Source organism: Microcaecilia unicolor, chromosome 10, assembly GCF_901765095.1.
Source record: "Microcaecilia unicolor chromosome 10, aMicUni1.1, whole genome shotgun sequence".
Lineage (NCBI taxonomy): Eukaryota > Metazoa > Chordata > Amphibia > Gymnophiona > Siphonopidae > Microcaecilia > Microcaecilia unicolor.
The window spans coordinates 85880879-85906694 of record NC_044040.1 but is presented as its reverse complement, the minus strand read 5'-3'; the positions used below and the strand labels follow the sequence as shown (position 1 = coordinate 85906694).

General features: G+C 44.3%; 1 protein-coding gene across 2 annotated transcripts in view; it reads left to right on the top strand.

Annotated features, from left to right (window-relative positions):
- Window positions 1-25816, top strand: part of XPOT (exportin for tRNA) — a 645960-nt gene that overhangs the window by 355314 nt on the left and 264830 nt on the right. For both annotated transcript variants that reach the window (XM_030215950.1, XM_030215951.1), the window contains 2 exons: window positions 9299-9535; window positions 22227-22265. In XM_030215950.1, the coding sequence (XP_030071810.1) occupies window positions 9299-9535; window positions 22227-22265 (276 nt within the window). The remainder of the gene's footprint in view (window positions 1-9298; window positions 9536-22226; window positions 22266-25816) is intronic.

Below are 25816 nucleotides of genomic sequence, written 5' to 3'. Positions count from 1 at the left end.
GAATATACAAAGCATTACTATCATCACACAACCCCATAGAATACTACTTAAAGAAGTGGGAGGTAGCATTGGGGGCCCAACCTGAACCATCTCAATGGGCAAGGGCAATTAAGTCTTTGTTTAAGGCGTCGGTTTCAAGTGCAATGATGGAGAATGGACACAAAATTTTATATAGCTGGTATTACACCCCAAGCCGTTTAGCAAAGATATATAAGAAGGGTTCGGCCCTTTGTTGGCGACAACGTGGTGAAGTGGGGAATATGATCCATATATGGTGGACATGCAAACAAGCACAAGAATATTGGACTGAAATCTTGGGATTTCTACAGACTGTGACAGGGTTTGAGTACCCTAGGAGTATGGAATACTGTCTCTTACATTTTCGACCGCCACGAGCATAGCGGAATATCCATCAGTTTGATACACAAGTGTTTGTGGCAGGTAAATTACTTTTAGCGGCAGCATGGAATAAGCCATCGCTACCGGGACTGTGGACTGTTTTAGCAAAGCTTAAAACAATTCAACTTATGTCAAAACTCACAGCTATAAGGAAAGGACAAATTGCCCAACATCAGAGAATATGGGACTTGTATGATAAATGGTCTTCTACCCAAACCCTATGACTCTTTGTAAGAGGAAGAAGGGAGAGTCGGGAGGAAGGGAGGGGAGTAGGGGATTTAGAATGTTAAAGATAAATAGGAGAAATACTGTTAGAATTATACAGACATGATGTTAGTTTTTTTGTTGTTAGAGGCACAACCAATGTTATAATGCACAATAATGATGTATGAAGAATGTACTGTATTTTATTGATAAAACATACATAAATACTTTTAAAAATATTACATTAGCTGCCAATAGCTACAAGAATGGAATTTAAATGATTTTGTTTTTCTTTCAAAATTCTGCATGGCTCTAGTCCTTGTTATCTATCAACTTATCTGATATTCTAATCAAGTTCTCGCTTGTCCCAATCGATTTTTTTGTACCAAGTTCAATTGCCCCTTCCTCAATTAAGAAAAAACTAACTGGTCAGAAACTGTTCTTTGAAGTTGCTCCAGGATTTCAGAATTCATTACCAATTAAATTATGTCTGGAAAACAATTATTTGAGGTTCAGAAAAGTATTGAAAACATAATTTGATGATTGTATTGAGAACGTTTTGAAATTTTTTATTTTATAAATTGTTTAATTTTGTGTTCCTTTTTCTCTTTTGTGAACTGTTGAGAGTTTCTGGTTAAGACAGTGTATATGAATTATTATTATACCTTTTAAACACAGGACAGTGATCCAACCAGCTGTTAAGCTGCCCCGGAGAAAGAGAGCCAGGTTTTATTCAAGACAGTCTGAATATAAGAAATAGTTTTAGGGGAAAATCTTATTTTGGTTATAAATCAAAACTATCTCATGTGACCCCCTAGAATTCTTGTAGCAATACCCTGTGCTTGCCTGCATTCTGGAAAAAAGAACAAGATTAATAAGAGAGCAGGATGTCACTCCATGACTTGACACAGTTCATTCACTCCATTTTTCCTTTAAATTTTCATAGTCAGAACTTAGGGGCCCTTTTACCAAACAGTAGTAAGCCCACCATGGGCTTGCCGCAGACCAGTCCAGAACTACCGCAGGAGCCCAGCAGTAGTTCCCACCCCTAGCACGCGACATTTCTGTTACAACAAAAATATGTCCTATTTTTGTAGTGCTAGAACTTAACTGGCGGTAATTGGGCATAGCCATGCACTTTCCGGTTATGGTTAGGTTAGCTCAGAAGCCCTTACCGCTATCTCAATGGGTGGGCGGTAAGGAGTTCCCACCAAAATGGCCATGTGGTAAGTGGTTCATTTAATGCATGGCCATTTCTTTTTAAAGAAAAACCCTGGCCTTTTACCTGCTGTGGCAAAAGGGGGGGGGGGGGGGTCTCAGCACACGTCAGAAATACACACTGACTCTAGCGCAGGTCCCCTTTACTGCAGCTTAGTAAAAGGACCCCTTAGAATCCAATTCTTTCACAGCATTTATCCATACAGCAGCAGCAGCAGTGGCTGATTTCTCTTGCAGGTTTCTTGACTGGCATAATTGTGAGTCTCTCCAGGTGCACATGAGAGTGCTGCCTTTCCACTGTCCAGCATCTCTCTGCACCCCTCCCTTCTTCCTCTAACTGATAGGAGAAAGCCGCAGACTGATTGGCTTTGGGTGATTGCCAGTCAGTCTTGCCTGCTGTGACCTGTGCCTGCAAGTTCTCCATATGCCTTTTTCTTGAGCTAGATACTAAATTATGTGGAATTATGTGATTATGCCTGCCATCATTAATTATATGGGAAATAATACATGAAGAGCAAAAGGGAGTGAGAAATGGACCATTGACTCCAGAGACTGGGACAGTAGGATCAATTATGAACAATTTATTACAGACTCGACTCTGATCTGTGTTTTGGCCACAGCCTGTCTCAGGAGTCTCTGTTGCGTTTGTAAAAAAATAAAAAAAAATAAAAAAATAAAGGTACTGCCACAGGGAAAATAAGAATGGTCTTTAAAAAGACCTTTGTAAAACTTGGACATGCAGTAATGCGACACGCACTCTTTCGGCTGAGTCAAAATTGCGGAACCAGAGACTCCTGAGGCAGGCCTGTGGCTGAAACACAGATCTGTGTCGAGTCTATAATAAAATTGTTCATAATTGATTCTTCTGTCCCAGTCTCTAGAGTCATTGGTCCATTTCCCACTCCCTTTTGCTCTTCATCGATCCCGTGGGATTTTGTTGTTCTTGCCACCTAGGTGGTTTTCCTTCTTTGTCGGAAATAATACATGTGCATAACTCATGAACATACATGAAGATAGCAATATATCAGCCATTTAATTAAAGAAAACCATATTGAAAAGTACTTCCTATATTGTTCTTTCAAAGACAACAGCTTTTCCATATCTTTGGCTTCTCACAATCAGTTTCAGAAGGAATCCTGAATTTTCTGCTTTTCTCCGAGGACAAGCAGGCTGCTTGTTCTCACGACTGGGTGACGTCCGCGGCAGCCCCCACCAACCGGAAAAAGCTTTGCGGGACGGTCGGCACGCAGGGCACGCCCACCGCGCATGCGCGGCTGTCTTCCCGCCCGTGCGTGACCGCTCCCGCCAGTTCCTTTTTTTCCGCGTCTGGAGAGAGTCGTGCTTTGCCGCTCTCTCTATTCTCAGCCGCCGGAAAGTCGATCGCGTTTACGCGAATCGTTAAATTTTCGTTTCTTTTTTCTATTTGTTGTACACCGCCCGGTTTTCTTTTAAAAAAAAAAAAAAAAAAAAACCTGAGCGTGTGGAGCACGCGCTCCCCTTTTTTCCCTCGCTTCTAGCGGGGACGCCGCGTTGCGGCCTAGTGGCCGCACGGTCGTTTTTCCCCTTTTTCGAGGTGTGATTTCCGCCACCATCGACGACTTTGACTTCGCCGACGCGATTTTTCCGTCGATGTCCTCGAAGGTCCCGAGTGGATTTAAAAAGTGTGCTCGGTGCGGCCGGCCGATCTCGCAGACCGACACCCACGCTTGGTGCCTCCAGTGCCTCGGGCCAGAGCACAATCTCAAGTCGTGTTCCCTGTGTCTCGGTCTCCGGAAACGGACTCAGGTTGCGAGGCAAGTTCTACGGGACCGTCTTTTTGGAACTTGCGCCGGCCCCTCGACGTCAACTTCGACGGCATCGGTATGGACACCCGGTCCTTCGGTACCGGTATCGATGCCCGAGACATCGGCACCGATGGCATCGACCCCAGGAGAACAGGTCCCGTCAGCCCGCCGGTCCTCCGGTGAGGGTAGAGGTGAGAGGCCGCGTGGGCAGTCGGCCCCGGTCACTCCCTCAGCTCGCGGTCCACGGGACCGAACCCTGTCTGACCCGGTTCCTCGAGACCGAGGGGGATCGTCCTCCTCCTCCTCCATACCTCCCGGCGCCGGTGACGTGCATCGCAAGAAGGATAAGAAGCGTCGTCACCGGTCGCCCTCGGTGCATGCGGACATCGGAGAGGAGGCGACGCCGAAGCGTCCACGTCGAGAGGAGAGGTCCCCGTCGGTTGTGGAGGTACCGATGCGTCAGGGTTCCGGCACCTCGGTGCCGTCTCCTGGCCCCCATCAGCTTCTGGCGCCGACACCCCTACCGGCCCCACCGCCTTTCCCGGCAGCGGGCCTGGACGAGTGCCTCAGAGCCATCCTTCCGGGGATCCTGGAAGGGCTGATGCGCCAGGCTGTGCCGGCGCCGGGGGTGCTTGCGCCCTCGGCGCCGATGTCTGTGGCGCCGGCGAGCTCTAGCCCGGCGCCGGGGCCGTCGACACCGCCGCCGCTTGCAGCGCCGGTCTCGACTGCTACGCAGGTGGAGTCCCCGTCGACGTCGATGGAGGGAGCTCCGTCCCCGCCGGCGCGGGAGTCCACCGCTCGACGACACCGAGGCCTCGGTGCCTCGACGTCGAGCCGGGCCCGGTTCAGGACTCAGCTACATGAGCTTATGTCCGATACCGAGGATGAGGCCTCGTGGGGGGAAGAGGAGGACCCTAGATATTTCTCCTCAGAGGAGTCTACGGGCCTTCCCTCGGACCCCACGCCTTCACCGGAGAGGAAGCTCTCACCTCCTGAGAGTCTCTCCTTTGCCTCCTTTGTGCGGGATATGTCTATCAGCATTCCCTTCCCCGTGGTCTCTGTGGAAGAGCCGAGGGCCGAGATGCTCGAGGTCCTCGACTATCCATCACCACCTAGAGAGTCCTCCACGGTACCGCTGCACAATGTCCTCAAGGAGACACTGCTTCGGAACTGGGTGCGACCGTTAACTAACCCCACCATTCCCAAGAAAGCAGAGTCCCAGTACAGGATCCACTCTGACCCAGAGTTAATGCGGCCCCAATTGCCCCATGACTCGGCGGTCGTGGATTCTGCTCTCAAGAGGGCACGGAGTTCGAGGGATACCGCCTCGGCGCCCCCGGGGCGGGAGTCTCGCACTCTGGACTCGTTTGGGAGGAAGGCCTACCAATCCTCCATGCTCGTGACCCGCATCCAGTCATACCTGCTCTATATGAGCATCCACATGCGGACCAATGTGCAGCAACTGGCGGACCTGGTCGATAAGCTCCCGCCGGAGCAGTCCAGGCCTTATCAGGAGGTGGTCAGGCAGCTGAAGGCGTGCAGAAAGTTCCTGTCCAGGGGTATCTATGACACCTGTGACGTGGCTTCTCGTGCTGCGGCCCAAGGTATAGTGATGCGCAGGCTCTCATGGCTGCGTGCCTCTGACCTGGACAACCGCACCCAGCAGAGACTGGCCGACGTCCCTTGCCGGGGGGATAACATTTTTGGTGAGAAGGTCGAGCAGCTGGTGGACCAACTGCATCAGCGGGAAACCGCCCTCGACAAGCTCTCCCACCGGGCGCCTTCAGCATCCACCTCAGCAGGTGGACGTTTTTCCCGGGCCCGGCAGGCTGCACCCTATTCTTTTGCAAAGCGTAGGTACAACCAGCCGGCCCGAAGGCCTCGTCAGGCACAGGGACAGACCCAGCGCGCTCGTTCTCGTCAACAGCTTGCGCCTAAGCAGCCCCCTGTGCCTCCACAGCAAAAGCCGGGGACGGGCTTTTGACTGGATCCACGGGAACATAGCCGCCCTACAAGTGTCCGTACCGGACGATCTGCCGGTCGGGGGGAGGTTAAAATTTTTTCACCAAAGGTGGCCTCTCATAACCTCCGACCAGTGGGTTCTCCAAATAGTGCGGTGCGGATACGCCCTGAATTTGGCCTCCCTGCCACCAAATTGTCCTCCGGGAGCTCAATCTTTCAGCTCCCATCACAAGCAGGTACTTGCAGAGGAACTCTCCGCCCTTCTCAGCGCCAATGCGGTCGAGCCCGTACCACCCGGGCAGGAAGGGCAGGGATTCTATTCCAGGTACTTCCTTGTGGAAAAGAAAACAGGGGGGATGCGTCCCATCCTAGACCTGAGAGGCCTGAACAAATTCCTGGTCAAAGAAAAGTTCAGGATGCTTTCCTTGGGCACCCTTCTGCCAATGATTCAGAAAAACGATTGGCTATGTTCCCTGGATTTAAAGGACGCATACACTCACATCCCGATACTGCCAGCTCACAGACAGTATCTCAGATTCCGCCTGGGCGCACGGCACTTTCAGTATTGTGTGCTGCCCTTTGGGCTCGCCTCTGCCCCAAGAGTGTTTACAAAGTGCCTCGTGGTGGTAGCGGCCTACCTACGCAAGCTGGGAGTGCACGTGTTCCCATATCTCGACGATTGGCTGGTCAAGAACACCTCGGAGGCGGGAGCCCTCCGGTCTATGCAGTGCACTACTCGACTTCTGGAGCTGCTGGGGTTTGTGATAAATTACCCAAAGTCCCATCTCCAGCCAACACAGTCTCTGGAATTCATAGGAGCTCTGCTGAATGCCCAGACGGCTCAGGCCTACCTTCCCGAAGCGAGGGCCACCAATCTCCTGGCCCTGGCCTCGCAGACCAGAGCGTCTCAGCAGGTCACAGCTCGGCAGATGTTGAGACTTCTGGGTCATATGGCCTCCACAGTTCATGTGACTCCCATGGCTCGTCTTCACATGAGATCTGCTCAATGGACCCTAGCTTCCCAGTGGTTCCAAGCCACCGGGAATCTAGAAGATGTCATCCGCCTCTCCACCAGTTGCCGCACTTCACTGCTCTGGTGGACCATTCGGACCAATTTGACCCTGGGACGACCATTCCAAATTCCGCAGCCCACGAAAGTGCTGACGACGGATGCATCTCGCCTGGGGTGGGGAGCTCATGTCGATGGGCTTCACACCCAGGGTCTGTGGTCCCTCCAGGAAAAGGATCTGCAGATCAACCTCCTGGAGCTCCGAGCGATCTGGAACGCACTGAAGGCTTTCAGAGATCGGCTGTCCTACCAAATTATCCAAATTCGGACAGACAATCAGGTTGCAATGTATTACGTCAACAAGCAGGGGGGCACCGAATCTCGCCCCCTGTGTCAGGAAGCCGTCGGGATGTGGCGTTGGGCGTGCCGGTTCGGCATGCTTCTCCAAGCCACGTACCTGGCAGGCGTAAACAACAGTCTGGCCGACAGACTGAGCAGAGTCATGCAACTGCACGAGTGGTCGCTCCATTCCAGAGTGGTACGCAAGATCTTCCGAGAGTGGGGCACTCCCTCGGTGGACCTTTTCGCCTCTCGGACCAACCACAAGCTGCCTCTGTTCTGTTCCAGACTTCAGACACACGGCAGGCTAGCGTCAGATGCCTTTCTCCTTCATTGGGGGACCGGCCTCCTGTATGCTTATCCTCCCATACCTTTGGTGGGGAAGACCTTACTGAAGCTCAAGCAAGACCGCGGCACCATGATTCTGATCGCGCCCTTTTGGCCTCATCAGATCTGGTTTCCTCTTCTTCTGGAGTTGTCCTCCGAAGAACCGTGGAGATTGGAGTGTTTTCCGACTCTCATCTCGCAGAACGACGGAGCGTTGCTGCACCCCAACCTTCAATCCCTGGCTCTCACGGCCTGGATGTTGAGGGCGTAGACTTCGCTGCGTTGGGTCTGTCTGAGGGTGTCTCCCGTGTCTTGCTTGCCTCTAGGAAGGATTCCACTAAAAAGAGTTACTTTTTCAAGTGGAGGAGGTTTGTCGTTTGGTGTGAGAGCAAGGCCCTAGAACCTCGTTCTTGTCCTGCACAGAACCTGCTTGAATACCTTCTGCACTTATCAGAGTCTGGTCTCAAGACCAACTCAGTAAGGAATCACCTTAGTGCGATTAGTGCTTACCATTATCGTGTGGAAGGTAAAGCCATCTCTGGAGAGCCCTTAGTAGTTCGATTCATGAGAGGCTTGCTCTTGTCAAAGCCCCCTATCAAGCCTCCCACAGTGTCATGGGATCTCAACGTCGTCCTCACCCAGCTGATGAAACCTCCTTTTGAGCCACTGAATACCTGCCATCTGAAGTACTTGACCTGGAAGGTCATTTTCTTGGTGGCAGTTACTTCAGCTCGTAGGGTCAGTGAGCTTCAAGCCTTAGTAGCTCACGCTCCATATACCAAATTTCATCATAACAGAGTAGTGCTCCGCACCCACCCAAAGTTCCTGCCGAAGGTGGTGTCGGAGTTCCATCTTAACCAGTCAATTGTCTTGCCAACATTCTTCCCCAGGCCGCATACCCGCTCTGCTGAACGTCAGTTGCACACATTGGACTGCAAGAGAGCATTGGCTTTCTACTTGGAGCGGACACAGCCCCACAGACAGTCCGCCCAATTGTTTATTTCTTTCGACCCTAACAGGCTAGGGGTCGCTGTCGGGAAACGCACCATCTCTAATTGGCTAGCAGATTGCATTTCCTTCACTTACGCCCAGGCTGGGCTGGCTCTTGAGGGTCATGTCACGGCTCATAGTGTTAGAGCCATGGCAGCGTCGGTGGCCCACTTGATGTCAGCCACTATTGAAGAGATTTGCAAGGCTGCGACGTGGTCATCTGTCCACACATTCACATCACATTACTGCCTCCAGCAGGATACCCGACGCGACAGTCGGTTCGGGCAGTCGGTGCTGCAGAATCTGTTTGGGGTGTAAATCCAACTCCACCCTCCAGGACCCGAATTTATTCTGGTCAGGCTGCACTCTCAGTTAGTTGTTCTTCGTAGGTCAATTTTCTGTTGTACCCTCGCCGTTGCGAGGTTCAATTGACCTGGGTTCTTGTTTTGAGTGAGCCTGAGAGCTAGGGATACCCCAGTCGTGAGAACAAGCAGCCTGCTTGTCCTCGGAGAAAGTGAATGATACATACCTGTAGCAGGTGTTCTCCGAGGACAGCAGGCTGATTGTTCTCACCTACCCTCCCTCCTCCCCTTTGGAGTTGTGTGTTTCATCTTTTTTGCTAGTCATTCAACTGGCGGGAGCAGTCGCGCACGGGCGGGAAGACGGCCGTGCATGCGCGGTGGGCGTGCCCTGCGTGCCGACCGTCCCGCGAAGCTTTTTCCGGTTGGTGGGGGCTGCCGCGGACGTCACCCAGTCGTGAGAACAATCAGCCTGCTGTCCTCGGAGAACACCTGCTACAGGTATGTATCATTCACTTTCTTGGTAGGCAGCATCTTTGATAGCTTTCGCTAATGCACTCCATTGATTTCCTCTTGTTTTTGAATTAACTGTTCACTTCCTAAATATCTGTTCCACTATATGATGCTGTTTTATAAAAGCTATCTAAAACTGAGATATGTAACTCAGAGGTGTTAAGTTTGAAGTTAATAAAGATAGAATTAAAATGTAAAAATTTACTTCTAAAACAAATAATTCTCTCTGTTGTTTGTTTGTTTTTTTTCTCCAGGAAGATGATGTAGATTTTCTTGCCAGATTTTCTAAGCTTGTAAATGGAATGGGCCAGTCGCTTATTCTTAGCTGGACTAAACTGGTGAAAAATGGAGATATGAAGAATGCACAAGAGACCTTACAGACCATTGAAGCTAAAGTGCCTCTGATGTTACAGTTACTAATCCATGATGATGATGACATATCTTCAAATATTATTGGCTTTTGTTATGATTACCTTCATGTTTTGAAACAGGTAATCTGTTATAATGAGACTATTGAAGGCATTTTGTTTTACCTCTAGTAAAGGGTACCGAATGACCTTTTGTTTACAGTGAACTTGGATATGTCTGTTAGTACTGTGTGCCTATATGTGCATTTGGTGTGGCTTGGCTATAGCAATTAAAGGTAAAGTACCTACTCTGCCTTTTAAGTTTCACACCCTTGTAGATTTTTTTAACATTCTGCTGTCTAAAAAATATACTACGTATTGAAGTAAGACTTTTCCCATGATCTATAAATACATTCTACACTTTCAATGTGAAAAACACTTAGAAATTCCAAAAAGTAAGAAACAAAAAAGTATTGATTGTATAAGTCTTCACATGCTGTGACTTGGTAGTTTGGTTGCAGTTCCTTTTGTAGCAGTAACAGTCATAAGTTGTTCAAGATGACTGTCTACCAACTTTGGCTAGTAGGATGGTGCAGATTGTTTTGCTTATTCTTGACAGAATAGCTCTTTCAAGTTGGCTGGGAATAGTCTGTGGAATGCAGTCTTCAAGTCTTGCCATATATTCTCTATTGGATTCTGGTCAGGGCTGTGACTATGCCATTGAAGAGCTTTCACGTTTTTCTTCATGTGCAACTTTGTTGTTGAATAAGGTTTGTGCTTAGGATATTTGCTGTGTTGAAAGGTGAGTCTTCTCCCCAGTCCCAGACTGGAATAGGTTTTCCATCAGGATCTGCTTGTACTTTGCACTATCCATCTCTCCTTCGGTCTTCATAAGCCACCACTTCCTGTCTTCCCCCTACAAAACATTCTGTAGGAAACAGTGCAATGCCTATGGAGAATGGTCGCTACCCTTATGTGAATACCCAATTATGTAGAACTATGTACAGTGTTTAGAGAATTATTTACACTGACCTCTGTTCCTGACTCTACTCTGTTTTCTACCAATAAGTATTCTGACAGGAAACGCAAGTAGATATTTATTGTATAAATGGCAGCACGAATGAGCAAAGCTAACTTGTTTAAAAAAAAAACTCCCTATAACAACTAATTCCTAAGGAAGCCAAAACCAGAATATCAAAGAGTCTGACTTAAATTTCACCAGTAGGTCAGACATTTAGATGTCAACCTCTTTTAAAACAATCCCATCAAACTGGCAGACATTTAATTCATTAAATAATTTGCTTTGCCATAAATATCATACCATATATAACATAATATGGGAAAGTAGCCCGTTCACTACTTTATAAACCAAGCTATTTGGCTCTATTTCTTTTCTTTTAATCTTTACATTTTTATTCAAAATATTACTTACAAAACAAGCATAACATCCACAGAACAAACCCCTAAACCCCCTCCCCTCCACCAAGCTTGCAAACCAGACAGCTAGTCCAAAATGAAGGCTTGAAGTATAGTCCATGTGGGAATACATCTGGCCAATCTGTTTCTTCGAAGAGCAGTTAAGTATTCCATTAAAGCAACATAGAGCAATCTCTGGTGCCATCCAGTGGTTGAAAATAGAGTATGAGATTTCCAGTCAATAGCTATAGTAAATCTAGCAGCATATTTATTTATTTATGTATTAGGATTTATTTACTGCCTTTTTGAAGGAATTCACTTAAGGCGGTGTACAGTAAGAATAGATCAAACATGAGCATTAGGCAATATTATTTATTTATTGTTACATTTGTACCCCGCGCTTTCCCACTCATAGCAGGTTCAATGCGGCTTACATATTATATACAGGTACTTATTTGTACCTGGGACAATGGAGGGTTAAGTGACTTGCCCAGAGTCACAAGGAGCTGCCTTTGCCTGCAGTGGGAATTGAACCCAGTTCCCCAGGACCAAAGTCCACCACGCTAACCACTAGGCCACTCCTATTCAAATAACAATACAAAGTATGGCATAGTATACTACTTCAATAAGTTAATAACTTAGGTCTTCAAACATGTAATGAATTTAAATAAAGGAAACCTCTTGGGCACCTACAGAGATGGTCTTCCCTTTAATAGACTTGCATCATGGACTTCAATTTAAACCTCTGAAACCAACTTCAGTGTAAAACAACTCCACAATGGAGAAAAAAAGCACTACAGCCAAAAAAAAAAAAAACTGTGGAAAGTTTTAAATCAGTAGTGAAGTACTAAGTTAATAACATATTTCTTAAAAATAAATCACTGGATCGCATCGATAGCAGTTGAAAAACATGTGCACAGCATAAAAAATAGTCACTTAGCTTCTCCAACTGGGTAATAATCCACCATCTTTCATCCATCCAGAGTAAACTCTGACTGTAATCTGAAGCTACATGTCTTTTCCTCGACAGAGGGGGCCCTCTGTTTCTTTACTACCTCAGGAGGAGTTAACAAACGAATGTATCTTCCAGTCTCAAAAAAATAAATGGCAAAAAATGGCTGCTGGATGTATAAAACACTCTCATAAAGAACACCCCCTTCTCATGACATCACATCTCTAAAGCCAATCAGATATAGGCATTATGCCTCAGACCCAGCCAGTTAATAAAATCTTCCCATTCAACCCTCTTGCGACCATACTTTGTAATTTAAAAATCCATTTCTACTCCTTTTTGTAGAGACAACAAGAAATATCACCTTGACGTCCATTATCTGCAAAAAATGGCTGCCAGCTGTATAAAACGCTCTCATAAAGAACGCCCCCTTCTCATGATATCGCATCTCTAAAGCCAATCAGACATAGGCATTATGCCTCAGACCCAGCCAATAAGTAAAATGTTTCCCATTCAAGTGGACCATTCAACAAGGTGTTTGAATAAAAATGAATATGCCATTTTGAATCATAAACCGGCTAAGATACCAATTTTTTTATATTCTTCCAAAAATACATAAAACTCTAATACATCCACTGGGACGCCCTATTGTATCAGCTTGTGATTCTCTTCTGGAAAGATCTTGCAAATATGTGGACTGTTTTTTGCAGTGCTTTTTTATGCCGGTACACGTCGGTACGGCGTACCTGCACCTTTTTTTGAGGGCCAGCTCACCTGCCCGCCTTCAGCTCCCCAAGTTTCCGTTCATGCTCCCTGCGTTGAAATCTTCTATTTACCCGAAGTCGCTGCGATCCGGCAGTGAAAGCAGCGGGCAGGCAGGCTCGCCTCCTCATCGCTTCCCTTCCCTCAGTGTCCCGCCTTCCTCTGATGTAATTTCCTTTCTGCGAGGGTGGGACGCGCTGAAAGGGAAGGGAAGCGACGAGGAGGTGAGTCTGCCTGCCTTCTGCTTTCACTGCCGGTTCGCCGCTGCGACTTCGGGTATACAGAAGATATCAAAGCAGGGGGCGTGAACAGAAAGTCGGAGAGCTGAGGGCGGGCAGGTGGGGCTGGGGTTGGAACGATCTCGGGGGCAGGTGGAGGCTGGGGTGAGTCACTGGACATGGAAGGGATGGGGAGGATAGGGGGCAAAAGAGAATTGCTGGACATGGAGGGAGGAGAGGACAGGGGAGAGAGGAGAATCATTGGACATGGATGGGAGGGAAGAATAGGAGCAAAGGGGAATCGCTGGACATGGATAGGAGGGGAGGGCAGGGGAGAGAGGAGAATCGCTGGACATGAATGGGAGGGAGGAATGGGGCAAAGAAGAATCGCTAGCATGGAGGGGAGGGCAGAGGAGAATCGCTGGACATGGAGGGGAGGGAAGAACAGGTGCAAAGGAGAATCGCTGGACATGAATAGGAGGGGAGGCCAGAGGAGAATCGCTGGACATGGATGGAAAGGTAGGGCAGGAGAAATGCTGGACATGGATGGATGGAGGGGAGGGCAGGAAAAATGCTGGACATGGATGGAGAAGAGGGAAGACATGAAGGTGATGCTCATGGATGGATGGAGGGGAGAGGAGAAATGCTGGACATGGATGGAGTGGAAGGCAGGGAAGGGAAATGTTGGAGGGAAGGAAAGACAGAGGAAGGAGATGCACACGGATGGAGGGGAGAGAGGAGAAATGCTGGTCATGGATGGAGGAGAGGGAAGACAGGAAGGTGTGATGCACATGGATGGGGAGGGGAGAGAGGAGAAATGCTGGACATGGATGGAGTGGAGGGCAGGAAAGGGAAATGTTGGAGGGAAGGAAAGACAGAGGAAGGAGATGCACACGGATGGAGGGGAGAGAGGAGAAATGCTGGACATGGATGGAGTGGAGGGCAGGGAAGAGAAATGTTGGAGGGAAGGAAAGACAGAGAAAGGAGATGCACATGGGTGGAGGGGAAGGGAGAGAGGAGAAATGCTGGACATGGATGAAGGAGAGGGAAGACAGAGGAAGGAGATGCACATGGAGGGGAGGGAGAGAGAGTTGAAATGTTGGACATGGATGGAGAGGAGGAAAGAGAGTAAGTGAGATGAACATGGATGGAGGGGAGAGGAGAAATGCTGTATGTGGATGGAGGGGAGGGAAGACAGAGGAGGAGATGCACATGGATTTAGAGGAGATGAGAAATTCTGGACACGGATGGAGGGGAAAGAGTTGAAATGCTAGACATGGATGGAGGGGAGGGAAGAGAGGAAGTGAGATGAACATGGATGGAGGAGAGGGAAGAGAGAGGAAGTGAGGTGGACATGGATGGAGAGAGGAGAAATGCTGGACATTGATGGATGAGAGGGAAGAGAGAGGAAGGAGATGCATACTGATGGAGATGAGGGAAAGGGAAAAGAGGAGAAAAACTGCACATGGATGGAGAAAATAGGCAAGAACTGGATCCACTCTATACCTCCTCCAGTCAAGTCTGCGGGGGACCCAACTTTTACCTATGGATGTAGAGCAAGAAAGGAGGAAAGTAAAGAAATAAATGGAAAGGAAGCCCTGGAAATGGAGTTAAGGGAACAGATAGCAGCAGAATCAGAGACTGGGACCAACCTGATCAGAAAAATAAAGTCACCAGACATCAAAGGTAGAAAAATCATTTTATTTTTATTTTAGTGTTTGGAATATGTCCAATTTGAGAATATACATCTGGCTTTTTTTGCACTGGTATACTGGAGCTGTAACAGCTTACAGAAATTATTTATAATGAAAAAAAAATCACAAGTTATTTTTTTTCTCCTATACTGGTATAGTATGTTCAATGATACCTGTTTTTATGTGCCATGGCTGGTATAAAGAGGTGTGGCTACTGTGGGTGTGGCTACCATATGAGCGGGGCCATAGATGGTGACCTCACCCATAATGAGTACCGGTACCTTTTTTCCTACAAAAAAAGCACTGTTTTTTTGGCACCTCTAGTTCCATCTATTCCGTCTTATATTAAAGATACAACTCATTTTCTTACTAAAATAGATAAATTACATTCTATTCCTGATACTGCGTTACTTGTAACACTGAATGGACAGTCACTGTATATAGCTATTCCGCAAAATGAAGCTGTAGAAGTTCTTGAGAAAGTTCTAAGCCAATGACCAAGACCAGTTACAGTACCTACAACTTTTTTTCTTCAACTTACAAAACTTGCTTTGTTGAATAATTATTTTCTGTTTAACAGTGATTTGTATATACAACTTTCAGGAAGTGCTATGGGGGCATCGTTTGCCCCACCAGTGGCCAACCTATTTATGGCCAATTTAGAAGAACAAATCATCTATAAGCTTCCTCTTTTTGAATATGTTTTATGTTGGTGGCATTTTATTGATGGCATATTCATGATTTTGTATGCCAACGAACAATGTTTTAATCAGTTTATGCTATCTTGAAATGCCTGTCATCTTACTATTAAATTTCAATGTGTAGTCCATCCTGCAGAAATCTGTTTTCTGGATGTTAGAATAACAAAAATGGTTGGCTGGAAACTGATATTTACACAAAGAGTACAGATTGGAATGCTGTTTTAGCATATGATAGTATGCATCCTATTCATACACGGAATAGTCTTCCTTTTGCACAATTTTTGCGCTGCAGACGGATTTGTGATTCTTCAAGTAATATAAACAAGCTGCTACACAAGTGATAAATTACAGGCACATGGATATCCTAAGAAAGTGATAAAACATGCTTATAAGAGAGCTTTATTTAATCATTGCGAGTTTTTGTTAGAAGATAAACCACATAAATCTTCAAGTGTTGATATTGCTTGTATGTTACACTATACGGCTTCGTCTCCACAAATTGCCAAGATTGTACGTAAACTTTGGAATATATTATCTACTCATGAGATTTTTGCTCAAAAGAAATATGGTCAAGGAGTTCGATCCAAAATCCTGGACACTCAAAATGTGGCCATTGTGTAGTTTGTGAAGTTATGGAAGAAACTACAAAATTTTGGGATGATTTAAATAGAAGATGGATATATATTAAATGTTCTACTAACTGTAATTCAAAAGCGGTAATCTATCTTATAACATGTCCATGTGGCCTGAAGAATATTAAAAACTCGATTAATAGAGCATAAACATGGTATTAATACTGGAAAATTACATATGCCCTTGGCAGCATTCTTTTGATCTATTGCACTGTATAGCCTTGAACAGCCATGGATGTCGAGGTTATATTTCTCGTCTCCACCAAAAACAGCAAAAATGGATTTTTAAATTACATACTATGGTCCCAAGAGGGTTGAATGGGAAGCTTTTTACTAACTGGCTGGGTCTGAGTCATAATGCCTATGTCTGATTGGCTTTAGAGACGTGATGTCATGAGAAGGGGGCATTCCTTATGAGAGTGTTTTATACATCCAGCAGCCATTTTTTGCCATTTATTTTTTTGAGACTAGAAGATACGTTCATCTGTTAACTCCTCCTGAGGCAGTAGCGAAACAAAGGACCCCTTTCCTGAGGAAAAGACATGCAGCATCAGCTTTACAGTCAGAGCTTACTCTGGATGGATGAAAGATGTTGGATTATTACTCAGTTGGAGAAGCTAAGTGACTATTTTTTATGCTGTGCACATGTTTTTCAATTGCTATCGCGTTCCAGTGATCTATTTAAGAGACATGTTATTAGTACTTCACTATTGATTTAAAACTTTCTTCTGTTTTTTTAGCTGCAGTGCTTTTTTCTCCATTGCGGAGTTGTTTTACACTGAGGTTAGTTTCAGAGGTTTAAATTGTAGCCCATGATGCAAGTCTATTAAAGAGAAGACCATCTCTGTAGGCGCCCTAGACTCTTGAGGTTTCCTTTATTTAAATTCATTTTATGTTTGAAGTCCCAAGTTATTAACTTATTGTTAGAGCAATCTGTGGTGTAGTTTCTGTATTTTTGCTCTTCAGCTGTTTTGATTTTTGAGTTTTCTTTGTATACTACTTACAATGTCAACACAATATGTAATACAACATTTTAATTGATAGTGAAGGGTATAAGCAAAGATGAAACATATAGATAGGTAAGAAGAGTTAAAAAAATAAGGTGACTAAAGAAAGTTGCACATGAGGTTAGAGAGATGGTTAAATATTATCTCAGCTAGGGTAGGAGTGGATAAACATGTCCTGCTGCAGTATGTGCTGCCTGTGCCACTGCTTGTGTGTGTGAGACTTAACAAGTTAGTTACTTCTTCCATTAAAGGCCTTTTTGAAGAGCCAAGCTTTCACCTGCTTCTTGAAGTAGAGATAGTCTTGTGTTAATCGGAGCCTGTCAGGCAGTGCATTCCAGAGTGTGGGGGCTACTCTGGAGAAGGCTCGCTTGCGGGAATCACATTGTGTAATGTCTTTTGTAGAGGGTGTGGTTAGTGATAGTCCTTGAGAGGACCTTAATGTCCTTGGGGGTGGTTAGAGGATCATTCTGTTCTTCAGGTACTCTGGGCCATTGCCTTTAAAGGCCTTGAAGATCAGACATAGAGTTTTAAATTTAGCCCTGTATTTTACTGGTAGCCAATGAAATTTTTGCAAAAATGGTGTGATGTGATCACATCGCTTGTAACGTTCTTTGAGCCTTGCTGCAGCATTCTGAATCAACTGGAGCTGGTGCAGACCCTTTGTAGTCAGACTGTTGTATAGTTCATTGCAGTAATCCAGTCTTGATGTTATCATGGCATGCATAACTGGGATAAGATTTACCTTCTCGATTGTAAGGAGAGAGGCAGCGTAGCTGTCGCAAATAGTAGAAGCAGCTCTTGAAGGTTGCTTGGATTTGGGGACTCAGAGTATGTGTTGAATCTAAGTGTATTCAGAGGTTCCTAACTTGTGATTTGAGGGGGCGTTCGTACTTCTCTAAAGAGATTTTGATGTCAGGTATGTATCCACTTGTGTTAGGGACCCAGAGAAGTTCGGTTTTACTTTGGTTCAGGCAAAGTTTTTTGTACTTAGCCCATTCTTGAATTGATGTTAGACAGGTAATCAGTTTATTCAAGGCTGAAGGTAAGTCAGGTTCAATGGATATGAGTAGCTGCACATCATCCGCATAGATGTAGAACTAAGTGTCCATTGACCAAATCAGCTCAGCTAGTGGCTTGAGGTAGGTATTGAACAGAATAGGTGACAGTATCGATCCTTGTGGTACCCCGCAGGTCAGTGTCCATATTGGTCATGAGTTGCTGACAAACATTATGGATTGTTGCCTGTCAGATAGGATCTGAACCAAGCAAGTACTGTTCCATTGATACCTGTTTCTGTCAGTTGTGCTCGCATGATATCACAATCCACAGTGTCAAAAGCTGCTGAGAAATCTAGCAGTACTAACACCGTGGCGAATCCCCTGTTTCGGTTTTTGTGAAGATCATCTAGTAGAGATACGAGGACCGTTTCTGTTCCATAACCAGGTCTGAATCCAGACTGACATGCATCTAGCTAGTTTCTTTCTTCTAGCCAATCATTTAAGTTGAACACAGAATGTTCTATAAGTTTCCCTAGAAATGGGATGTTGGATACTGGCCTGTAACTTTCAAGTTTGTCCTGGTCAAGGTTGTTTTTCTTTAGCAGAGGGAGAGCCACTGCCCTTTTTAATGCTGTTGGTAGTTGCCCATTAGAAAGAGAGGTGTTCACAATTTTGTGGCACCTTCTGTGAGGCCCATACTTGCCTGCTGCACTATCTTTGATGGGCAGGGGTTGAGGAAGCAGGTAGTTGGTCGAAGGTCTCTTAGGATTTTGTCAAGGCTCTCCTCTTTCATTGAGTTAAAAATGTCCCATCTGTCTTTGTCAAGAGGGGGAAGGTTTGTGCACTCCTGGTTAACTGATTGGAGACTGGGTGGGATTGCCTGTAAATCCTAGCGGAGACTTTTAATTTTGTTGTCAAAGTATGCAGCAAAATCATTGCAGTTTAGTTTAGACTGGGCAGGCTGGTTCTGTTGTGGGTGTTGTAGTAGGCTGTTTACTATACTGAACAACTGCTTGGTTGAATTGGCAGCCTGTACAAATTGCATTGAGAGAAATATTGTTTTTTGATTGCTATTAAGGCTTGGCGGTACTGTGTCATGTGCTTCTTACAGTTTAGCCTGCTAAATTTACGCCATCTCCTTTCCAGTTTCTGTCCTTCATGTTTAAGGATGTGAAATTCTGGAAAAAACTAAGGTGAGTGTTTGTGAGTGGGTCATAAGACCCTTTTTTAGTGTTGCTGTTTTCTCTAAGGTCTTGGCTAAGTGTATATTCTAAATGTCAGCCTGTTCTGACACTGTAGTTGTCTTTTCATCAAAAATAAATTAACACTCGGGTGCGGATATGCTAGGCTATATGTCAAACTCACAAAATAATCTGCTGCCAAGAAATGACAGTAATTTAAACTGTATACATAACAGTATTGCACTTAGCAGGAAAAAAGGCCTCAAAGAGCTCAAAGATCACGATAAATCTATCAGAGCTAGAACAGATCACAAGGATCCTGCCTTCATCATCGGCCAAAACCTTATGATGTACAATTTTTCCTGCAGATGTTGTAGGTCTCCAATTGACTATTATATTTTGTATGTATATATTACTCTTTCAAAATCTATAATAGCTTTATAGGCACCATCACTTATCTTTCACGGTGGTGCCATGGACCACGTTGCCCCCACTGGTACTGTGCTGTACTCTCTTCAATTCATGTGCTGAGCCGACGATGGCCAGCGTTTTACAAGGTTGCTTCAGGGTCTCGGTGTCACACTGTGGATAGAAACATTCGGTCAGCTAAAAATAGGCACTCTCGAGTATTATATACATTTCAAGACTGGCTCTCAGAACTAAACACAGTACTGGGAGAATGAACAGCATGACTTCACAAAGCTCGTCATCTGACTAACGGCCACTGGCGTGTGTTATAATGTTCTGGTGATGTCAGACGCTGTCAACAAATACACCTATCAGCGACTTAGAAGAAATGACACCACTCTACTCGAGTGTTCAAACCAATAGGGTCTAAGGAACACAGCCTAAAAATCCACTTCTGTTCTTGTTGTAAAAGGAATCTTTGGAAATCTCCACCTCGACTTGTAATATGAATTGCTTGAAGTACCACGCATCACAAATCCTCAAAAGCGTGCTGGTATCTGTTACAATGTGTCACTAATGGCAGCCTGATCCTATTGGTTTGAACACTCGAGTAGAGTAGTGTCATTTCTTCTGAGTCGCTGATAGGTGTATTCGTTGACAGCGTCTGATGTCACCAGAACTAATATAGCACACGCCAGTAGCCGTTAGTCAGATGACGAGAAAAGCATTGTGAAGTCGTGCTGTTCATTCTCCCAGTACTGTGTTTAGTTCTGAGAGCCAGTCTTTAAATGTATATAATACTCGAGAGTGCCTATTTTTAGCTGACCGAATGTTTCTATCCACAGTGTGACACCTAGACCCTGAAGCAGCCTTGCGACGCTGACCATCGTCGGCTTTGGTATTATTATAATTATATTGATTACAATTTTTGTCACTTTATTTAAAGGATGTTTTGATGTATTCATCGGCTGTTATCAGTTTTGCACATATTTGGTTTTTATCAATTTACTGCATTTTTTTCTCTTTGTTTAAGCTAAGTGATTGATTGTCGCTTTCTGTCAGATTCTATATATCGCGCCTAGCTTTCCATGATTAAATCTAAGCATATTCCATAACAATGCGTGTAACTTAATTGGCTTAACAAGCCAATCAGCATTAACAGCAACAAGCAATAATGAGCTTAAATTAGCAATAAGAATTTATGCTCAGAACTTGCTAATCATATGCTATAACTCACTATGCCTAAATTCTAATGCACACATCCAAACAGGGGCGTGGTTATGGGTGGGGAAATGAGTGTTTTATGGGTGTTCCCAAATTTATGTGTGTTAGAATATGGCCTAGTCCGTGTAAATCAGTGCACAGGGATTTACTGCTTGTTAAGTGCTGTTAACAACATTGATTGGCTTGTTAAGCCAATTATGTTACACGCATTGTTATACAACCAAAAAAGCACAACTGGGCCTTCAAGACTGAGACAACAGGAGTCCTTTATTAATGAGTGACCCGACACGGGCCGTGTTTCAGCGTAAACAATGCCTGCCTCAGGGGTCTAACAATAAAATAAAATGTGTAAGAATAAAATTAAAAATTTTTTAAAGAAACAATATTAAAAAACATAATCAAATCAAATGAAACATCACCATCAAAATTATAAAGAACAAGAAAATTATTTTTTTTAAAGAGATACATACATACCTAAACAATATGCGTAAATATATATATATAAAACATACATTGAAAAAATCTTATTAAATAATTGAACATACTTAAAAAAAAGTCACAGTAAACCAACCACATAAGGTTCTACCCATCAGCATCCCAGCATCTTCTCAACTTATAAATTGACAGAGTTAACCCCTCATAATGGCAAACACAGAAAAAAGAACAAATACCCCAGAGTCACTTATTTAAAAACCTATTGTATTATCTGCTATCCTTAACAAAAATACACATCAGTGAATAAAATGTTATGTAAATAACAGGTGCAGAGCAAAAAATGCAAAAGAAAATAATGATAGCACTTCAGGTTGTTAGTAGAAATGCATAAGTATAGAAAAGACCCTCTAGATCAAAATAAGATTGTACAATGAGTGCACCTCTCAGGGAACACCGACAGCAGTCTGTTGACCGTTTTTATCTTATTTTATGAGTGCAGCTTGCTAAGAAGTGCCCGACCAAATGGGAGGGTCTGGGGCTTTTATCCAAATGTTTCCACTTCAAGGGAGCTACACTGGTTTTGGAGCCTTCCTGAGCCCCCGTACCTCCTCTGGTATGTTAGGCACCTGTAACTCAACCAGCTTTTTTCATGCTGCTTCAGCCTTTTGCACTCTATCATGTTCTCCATGCACCGTGAATAGCAACTCCGAAGGGGAAATCCATCTATAATGAATAGACTTAGATCTCAAAAAAGTTGTAACTCCTCTAAATTCCCTTCTCTTCAGAGATAGATCAGAATACAGTTCAGCCTTTAAATCTTTCCAGTGTACTACTCCTTTGCTATGTGCCAGGGATAATATACACTCTTTGGTGGTAAAATCTTGCAGACAGGCAATTATATTATATTATGGCTCTACCCATCCCAATGTGGCCCATATGCAGGTTGAGCCCTATCCTTATAAAGATGACATAACTATGTGTAAAATAAGTTTTTACAATATTGCTGAAAGTTCACTGTGCTATAGTGACATAATAGAACCAAGTGAACAGTAGAGGCTTGTTGTGATGGGAAGAAATCTCTTGTACAATATCTAGTTCATTATTGTTTTTTTTCTCTAATCAGGATTGATAATAGTGGGTTTGTTTTTAAATAATTCTGATGAAACATTTATGACAATTGAGAATGTTTTGAAATTTTTTTTTTTAGCTCCCTTTACTTTCAGACCAGCAGAAAAACCATATAGAGGTAAGATAATTTAATTTCAAGCAACTTAGCAAATCTTTGATTTTCTTTAAACTATTTTGTACCAGGAGCTGTATGGCAGTGTATTAGAGGTACAGCATTGTGGAGGTAATTTTTAAAATCTTTTTCACACATAAAATGCCTCTTAGAAAATTAGATCATGCCTTAAAGCATGTATAGTGCAAGTGTAAAAACGCATTCTCAGGGAAGAGTTTGGGTGGACCATGAACAGAGTCACAATTTATACATGTATTTTATATGCTGATAGTTGTTTGCTTCTAAGCAAATATGAATGTCACTGACCACAATCTAGGTGCTATTTGTGGTAATATGTTATAAAGTGTGACCAGCTGAAACAGTTCCAAATAAAGGAAGAGAGGAGGCAAATAAAAAGCCAAATCACCTCTTTTTAAACCAGATCATGGAGGCGACAGTAAGGCTTGGGGATAAGGTGAAACCTGGAGTCCAATGCCCCACCTGGCTTCCTCACTGAAGAGCAGGCAAATACTAGTGTCCGTACCTATTGCAGGATGGGAAAGAAAGAACTACCAGTACTTACCTTAAGAAAAGGGCAGGAGAAACCCAAGAACAAATTTGAACTATGGGGAAGGGAGCTGCTCATTCTGTTAGGTCAGCTTTCTAATCAAGGGGCTGATGCAAAAGGCTACTGTGGGCTACAGCATGGCCTTAATGAGCAGTTTACCCGCTGGTTAATGACCACTGTATGCTGAAAGGTCTTCTGAACAGCTGTGGTAGACATCAGCGCACTGCATAATAAATAAATGCTAAAAAGCAGATTAAGCTAACCCGCAGAATGCAGAGCTGTGCGCTAACGTCTACCATGAGGGCTAAATGCCAGAAATCTTCTGCCAGGTCTAAGGCTGATATATAGCACTGTGATTGGTAATAGCCCCACTCCTCTCCCATCTGTAAAATTACCTGACCAGGTTCCTTCTCCCCTCCCCCCCCCCCACCCCGGTGATTAAAAGAAAATCCCCTGTGGCACCCTTTCTCTATATAAAATCTGATTCCCTGGTGTCTGGTGGTACCCTTCCACCCTCCCGGGACCAGTCTTCCATATAGGGTAGAAATACCCTTATATAGCAGACTGGCCCTTCCGAGTGCATCCCAAGATGCACCACGCAGGGCAGGGGTCACCATTTTGGAGATGATGGTCCTGGAGGCAGGCGCAAGTAGGCATTGCTCCTGCCTCCTTCAAGGTATTTGGGTTCAGGGGTGCTTGGAAAGGGGGTTGTGGGATGGATGCCACTAGACGCCAAGAACTGTTTTTTATTTTTTAGGCTTTGGTTGGGTGGAGATGGAGAGGGAGGGAGGCTGTTTGGCTGGCTGGTGCCGCAACTGGACCTAGTCCTATCAAGGATGGGAGGCCATTTTAATATTGGGGATGCAACAAGTCAGGCAGGAGGGGAGTTAGTTTGGGGCAGGTGCAGACTGCTGGCATTTTTTTAAGATTTCTGTTTCTGTCGGTGCCTGAGCCAATCGCTGATCAGGCGCTGACAGTAAGGGTGACATTTGGTAATGAGCTACGCATGACTGCTGCAATTTTAACATGGCAGTAATTTGCATGCTCATTGATTACCTCATCATATGCCAATTTATATGTGGAAACCCCACGTGTGGTTAGCAGCTCTATCACACTGCTTTATGCATCGGTGGTGGCAGCTCTGACTAATAAATGCTGTCACTTAGCAAAAGGGAGAGAACACCAGCCAGGAATGGTGCTATTTTCCTAAAGCTAGAGAAACGTAAAGGGCCCTTAAAAGGAAAGGCCTATTTTTCCTTAAGGAAGGAAGGAAAGGTTTTCTCAGGGAGCGATCCATATTGTGTAGTATATCAAATTTTTGTAAATAAATTATTTATCCTAATGACTTTGTCCTATCCAGCTTGCCCATCTGTATGTCTCAACTCCACTTCTCTTCCTATTAAGATGGTTCATTGTATCGTACTGACATTATAAGCATTGCATCTTTTATTTGGTTGTTCTAATGCATGTTTTCATTTGTGCTGTGCAGGCATCTTGTCTAACATATTAAATCGTTCAGATATATGTGGCTTTTAAGATGTTTCATTTGTATTGTGCTGACATTATGAATATCATATCTATGTTATATGAATGTGCTTTCCATGCTGCTTGTTATGATTTATTTGTATTCTGATGTGAAATTGTTTTATTATATTACTCCTTTTTCAAGGATTCAATTGGCTATCTCCAAGTTTACCTATGTATGCTTATGTTGATCATTTCACTGTTATGTTAACAAAATTGTAAGTTTTAAGCCAAGCTGTACCCTGCTGTACACCACCTTGGGTGAATCTCTTCATAAAGGTGGTTAATAAATTCCAATAATATATAGATATATCCCTCAGCTTAATGGCAGGGAAAATTCTCCCACAAAGGTGTCAGTGACAGAGAGGCCCTGTCAGTGGGTGGTTCCTGAGAAACAGCACAGAGGTCGAGAGAGCCAGTAGCTGCACAAGGGAAGGGACAGAAGGTTCCTATTTAATGATCTGCAGTGTGGCTCCATAGACCTCAAAAGCCAAGTATGGGAAGAGTGGAAAGAAGGAGCAGGGGACTGGGTATTACCTTTATTAAGTTGTGTAATTAGCAACTCCTCAAGGGGATGGACAGAGTGTTTCTGTTGGTGAGCTGCAATGTGGACCCATATGATCCCAGAGCCTGGTGTGAGGAGGCTGAAAAGAGGAGAACTGGGTAGCAGAGTTGCTTGTTAAAATTGTGCATGACTTTATAAGAAAAGTTTCAGGGTTAATCAAACCTTTAAGGGAACTATTTTGTTTATTTTGAGGCACAATAGCTAAGTGACGATGAAAGCTAATCCCTGGATCATATTGCGTGCAGGGGAGAGAAAAGAAACTGAGATGAAGGGCTCTGATTTCAGGAACCCATGTACAAATATCCTGCTGATACAAATCTTATATAAAACTGTGCAGTTGATAAGTAGCAGGCGGCAATATGGATAGTGCCTGTTTGAATTCTTCTCTATAGGGAGAGGCAGGAAAATTTGGGAACCCAGTCTGTAATAAAAGAGATTTGATATTCTCTTATCTCTCTGTTACACAGAGAATAAATGAGCCTACATATGTACAAGAAAAAATAAACCTATTTGAGTTTGGTTCTTAAATAAAGACTTTTTAGTATTTATGAAAGAAGTATAGACTCCTGGTCCTGTGGACCCAGCCCTACCATGGACAGCCTGTGGGAGGTGCTAAGTCACAAAGGACACACGGGCACCTATGTGCTTCATACAATATGCACCTTCACCTCCAAACCTAGACACCATTTTTATAATTACCCCCATTATGCCTAAATTAAGAAAGCATATTGCTTCTTTAAAATACATTTATAGATTCAGCCTATTTTCTCTGTCTTATCAGATATACCAGTCAAATAGCTAAACTTAATTTTGATGGTATTTATCAGACTTCTCAAACATACAGAAGTCTAAGCAGTGATTCTCAACTCAGTTCCTGTGACATACCCAGCCAGTTGTTTTTTCAGAATATACAGTGGTGGA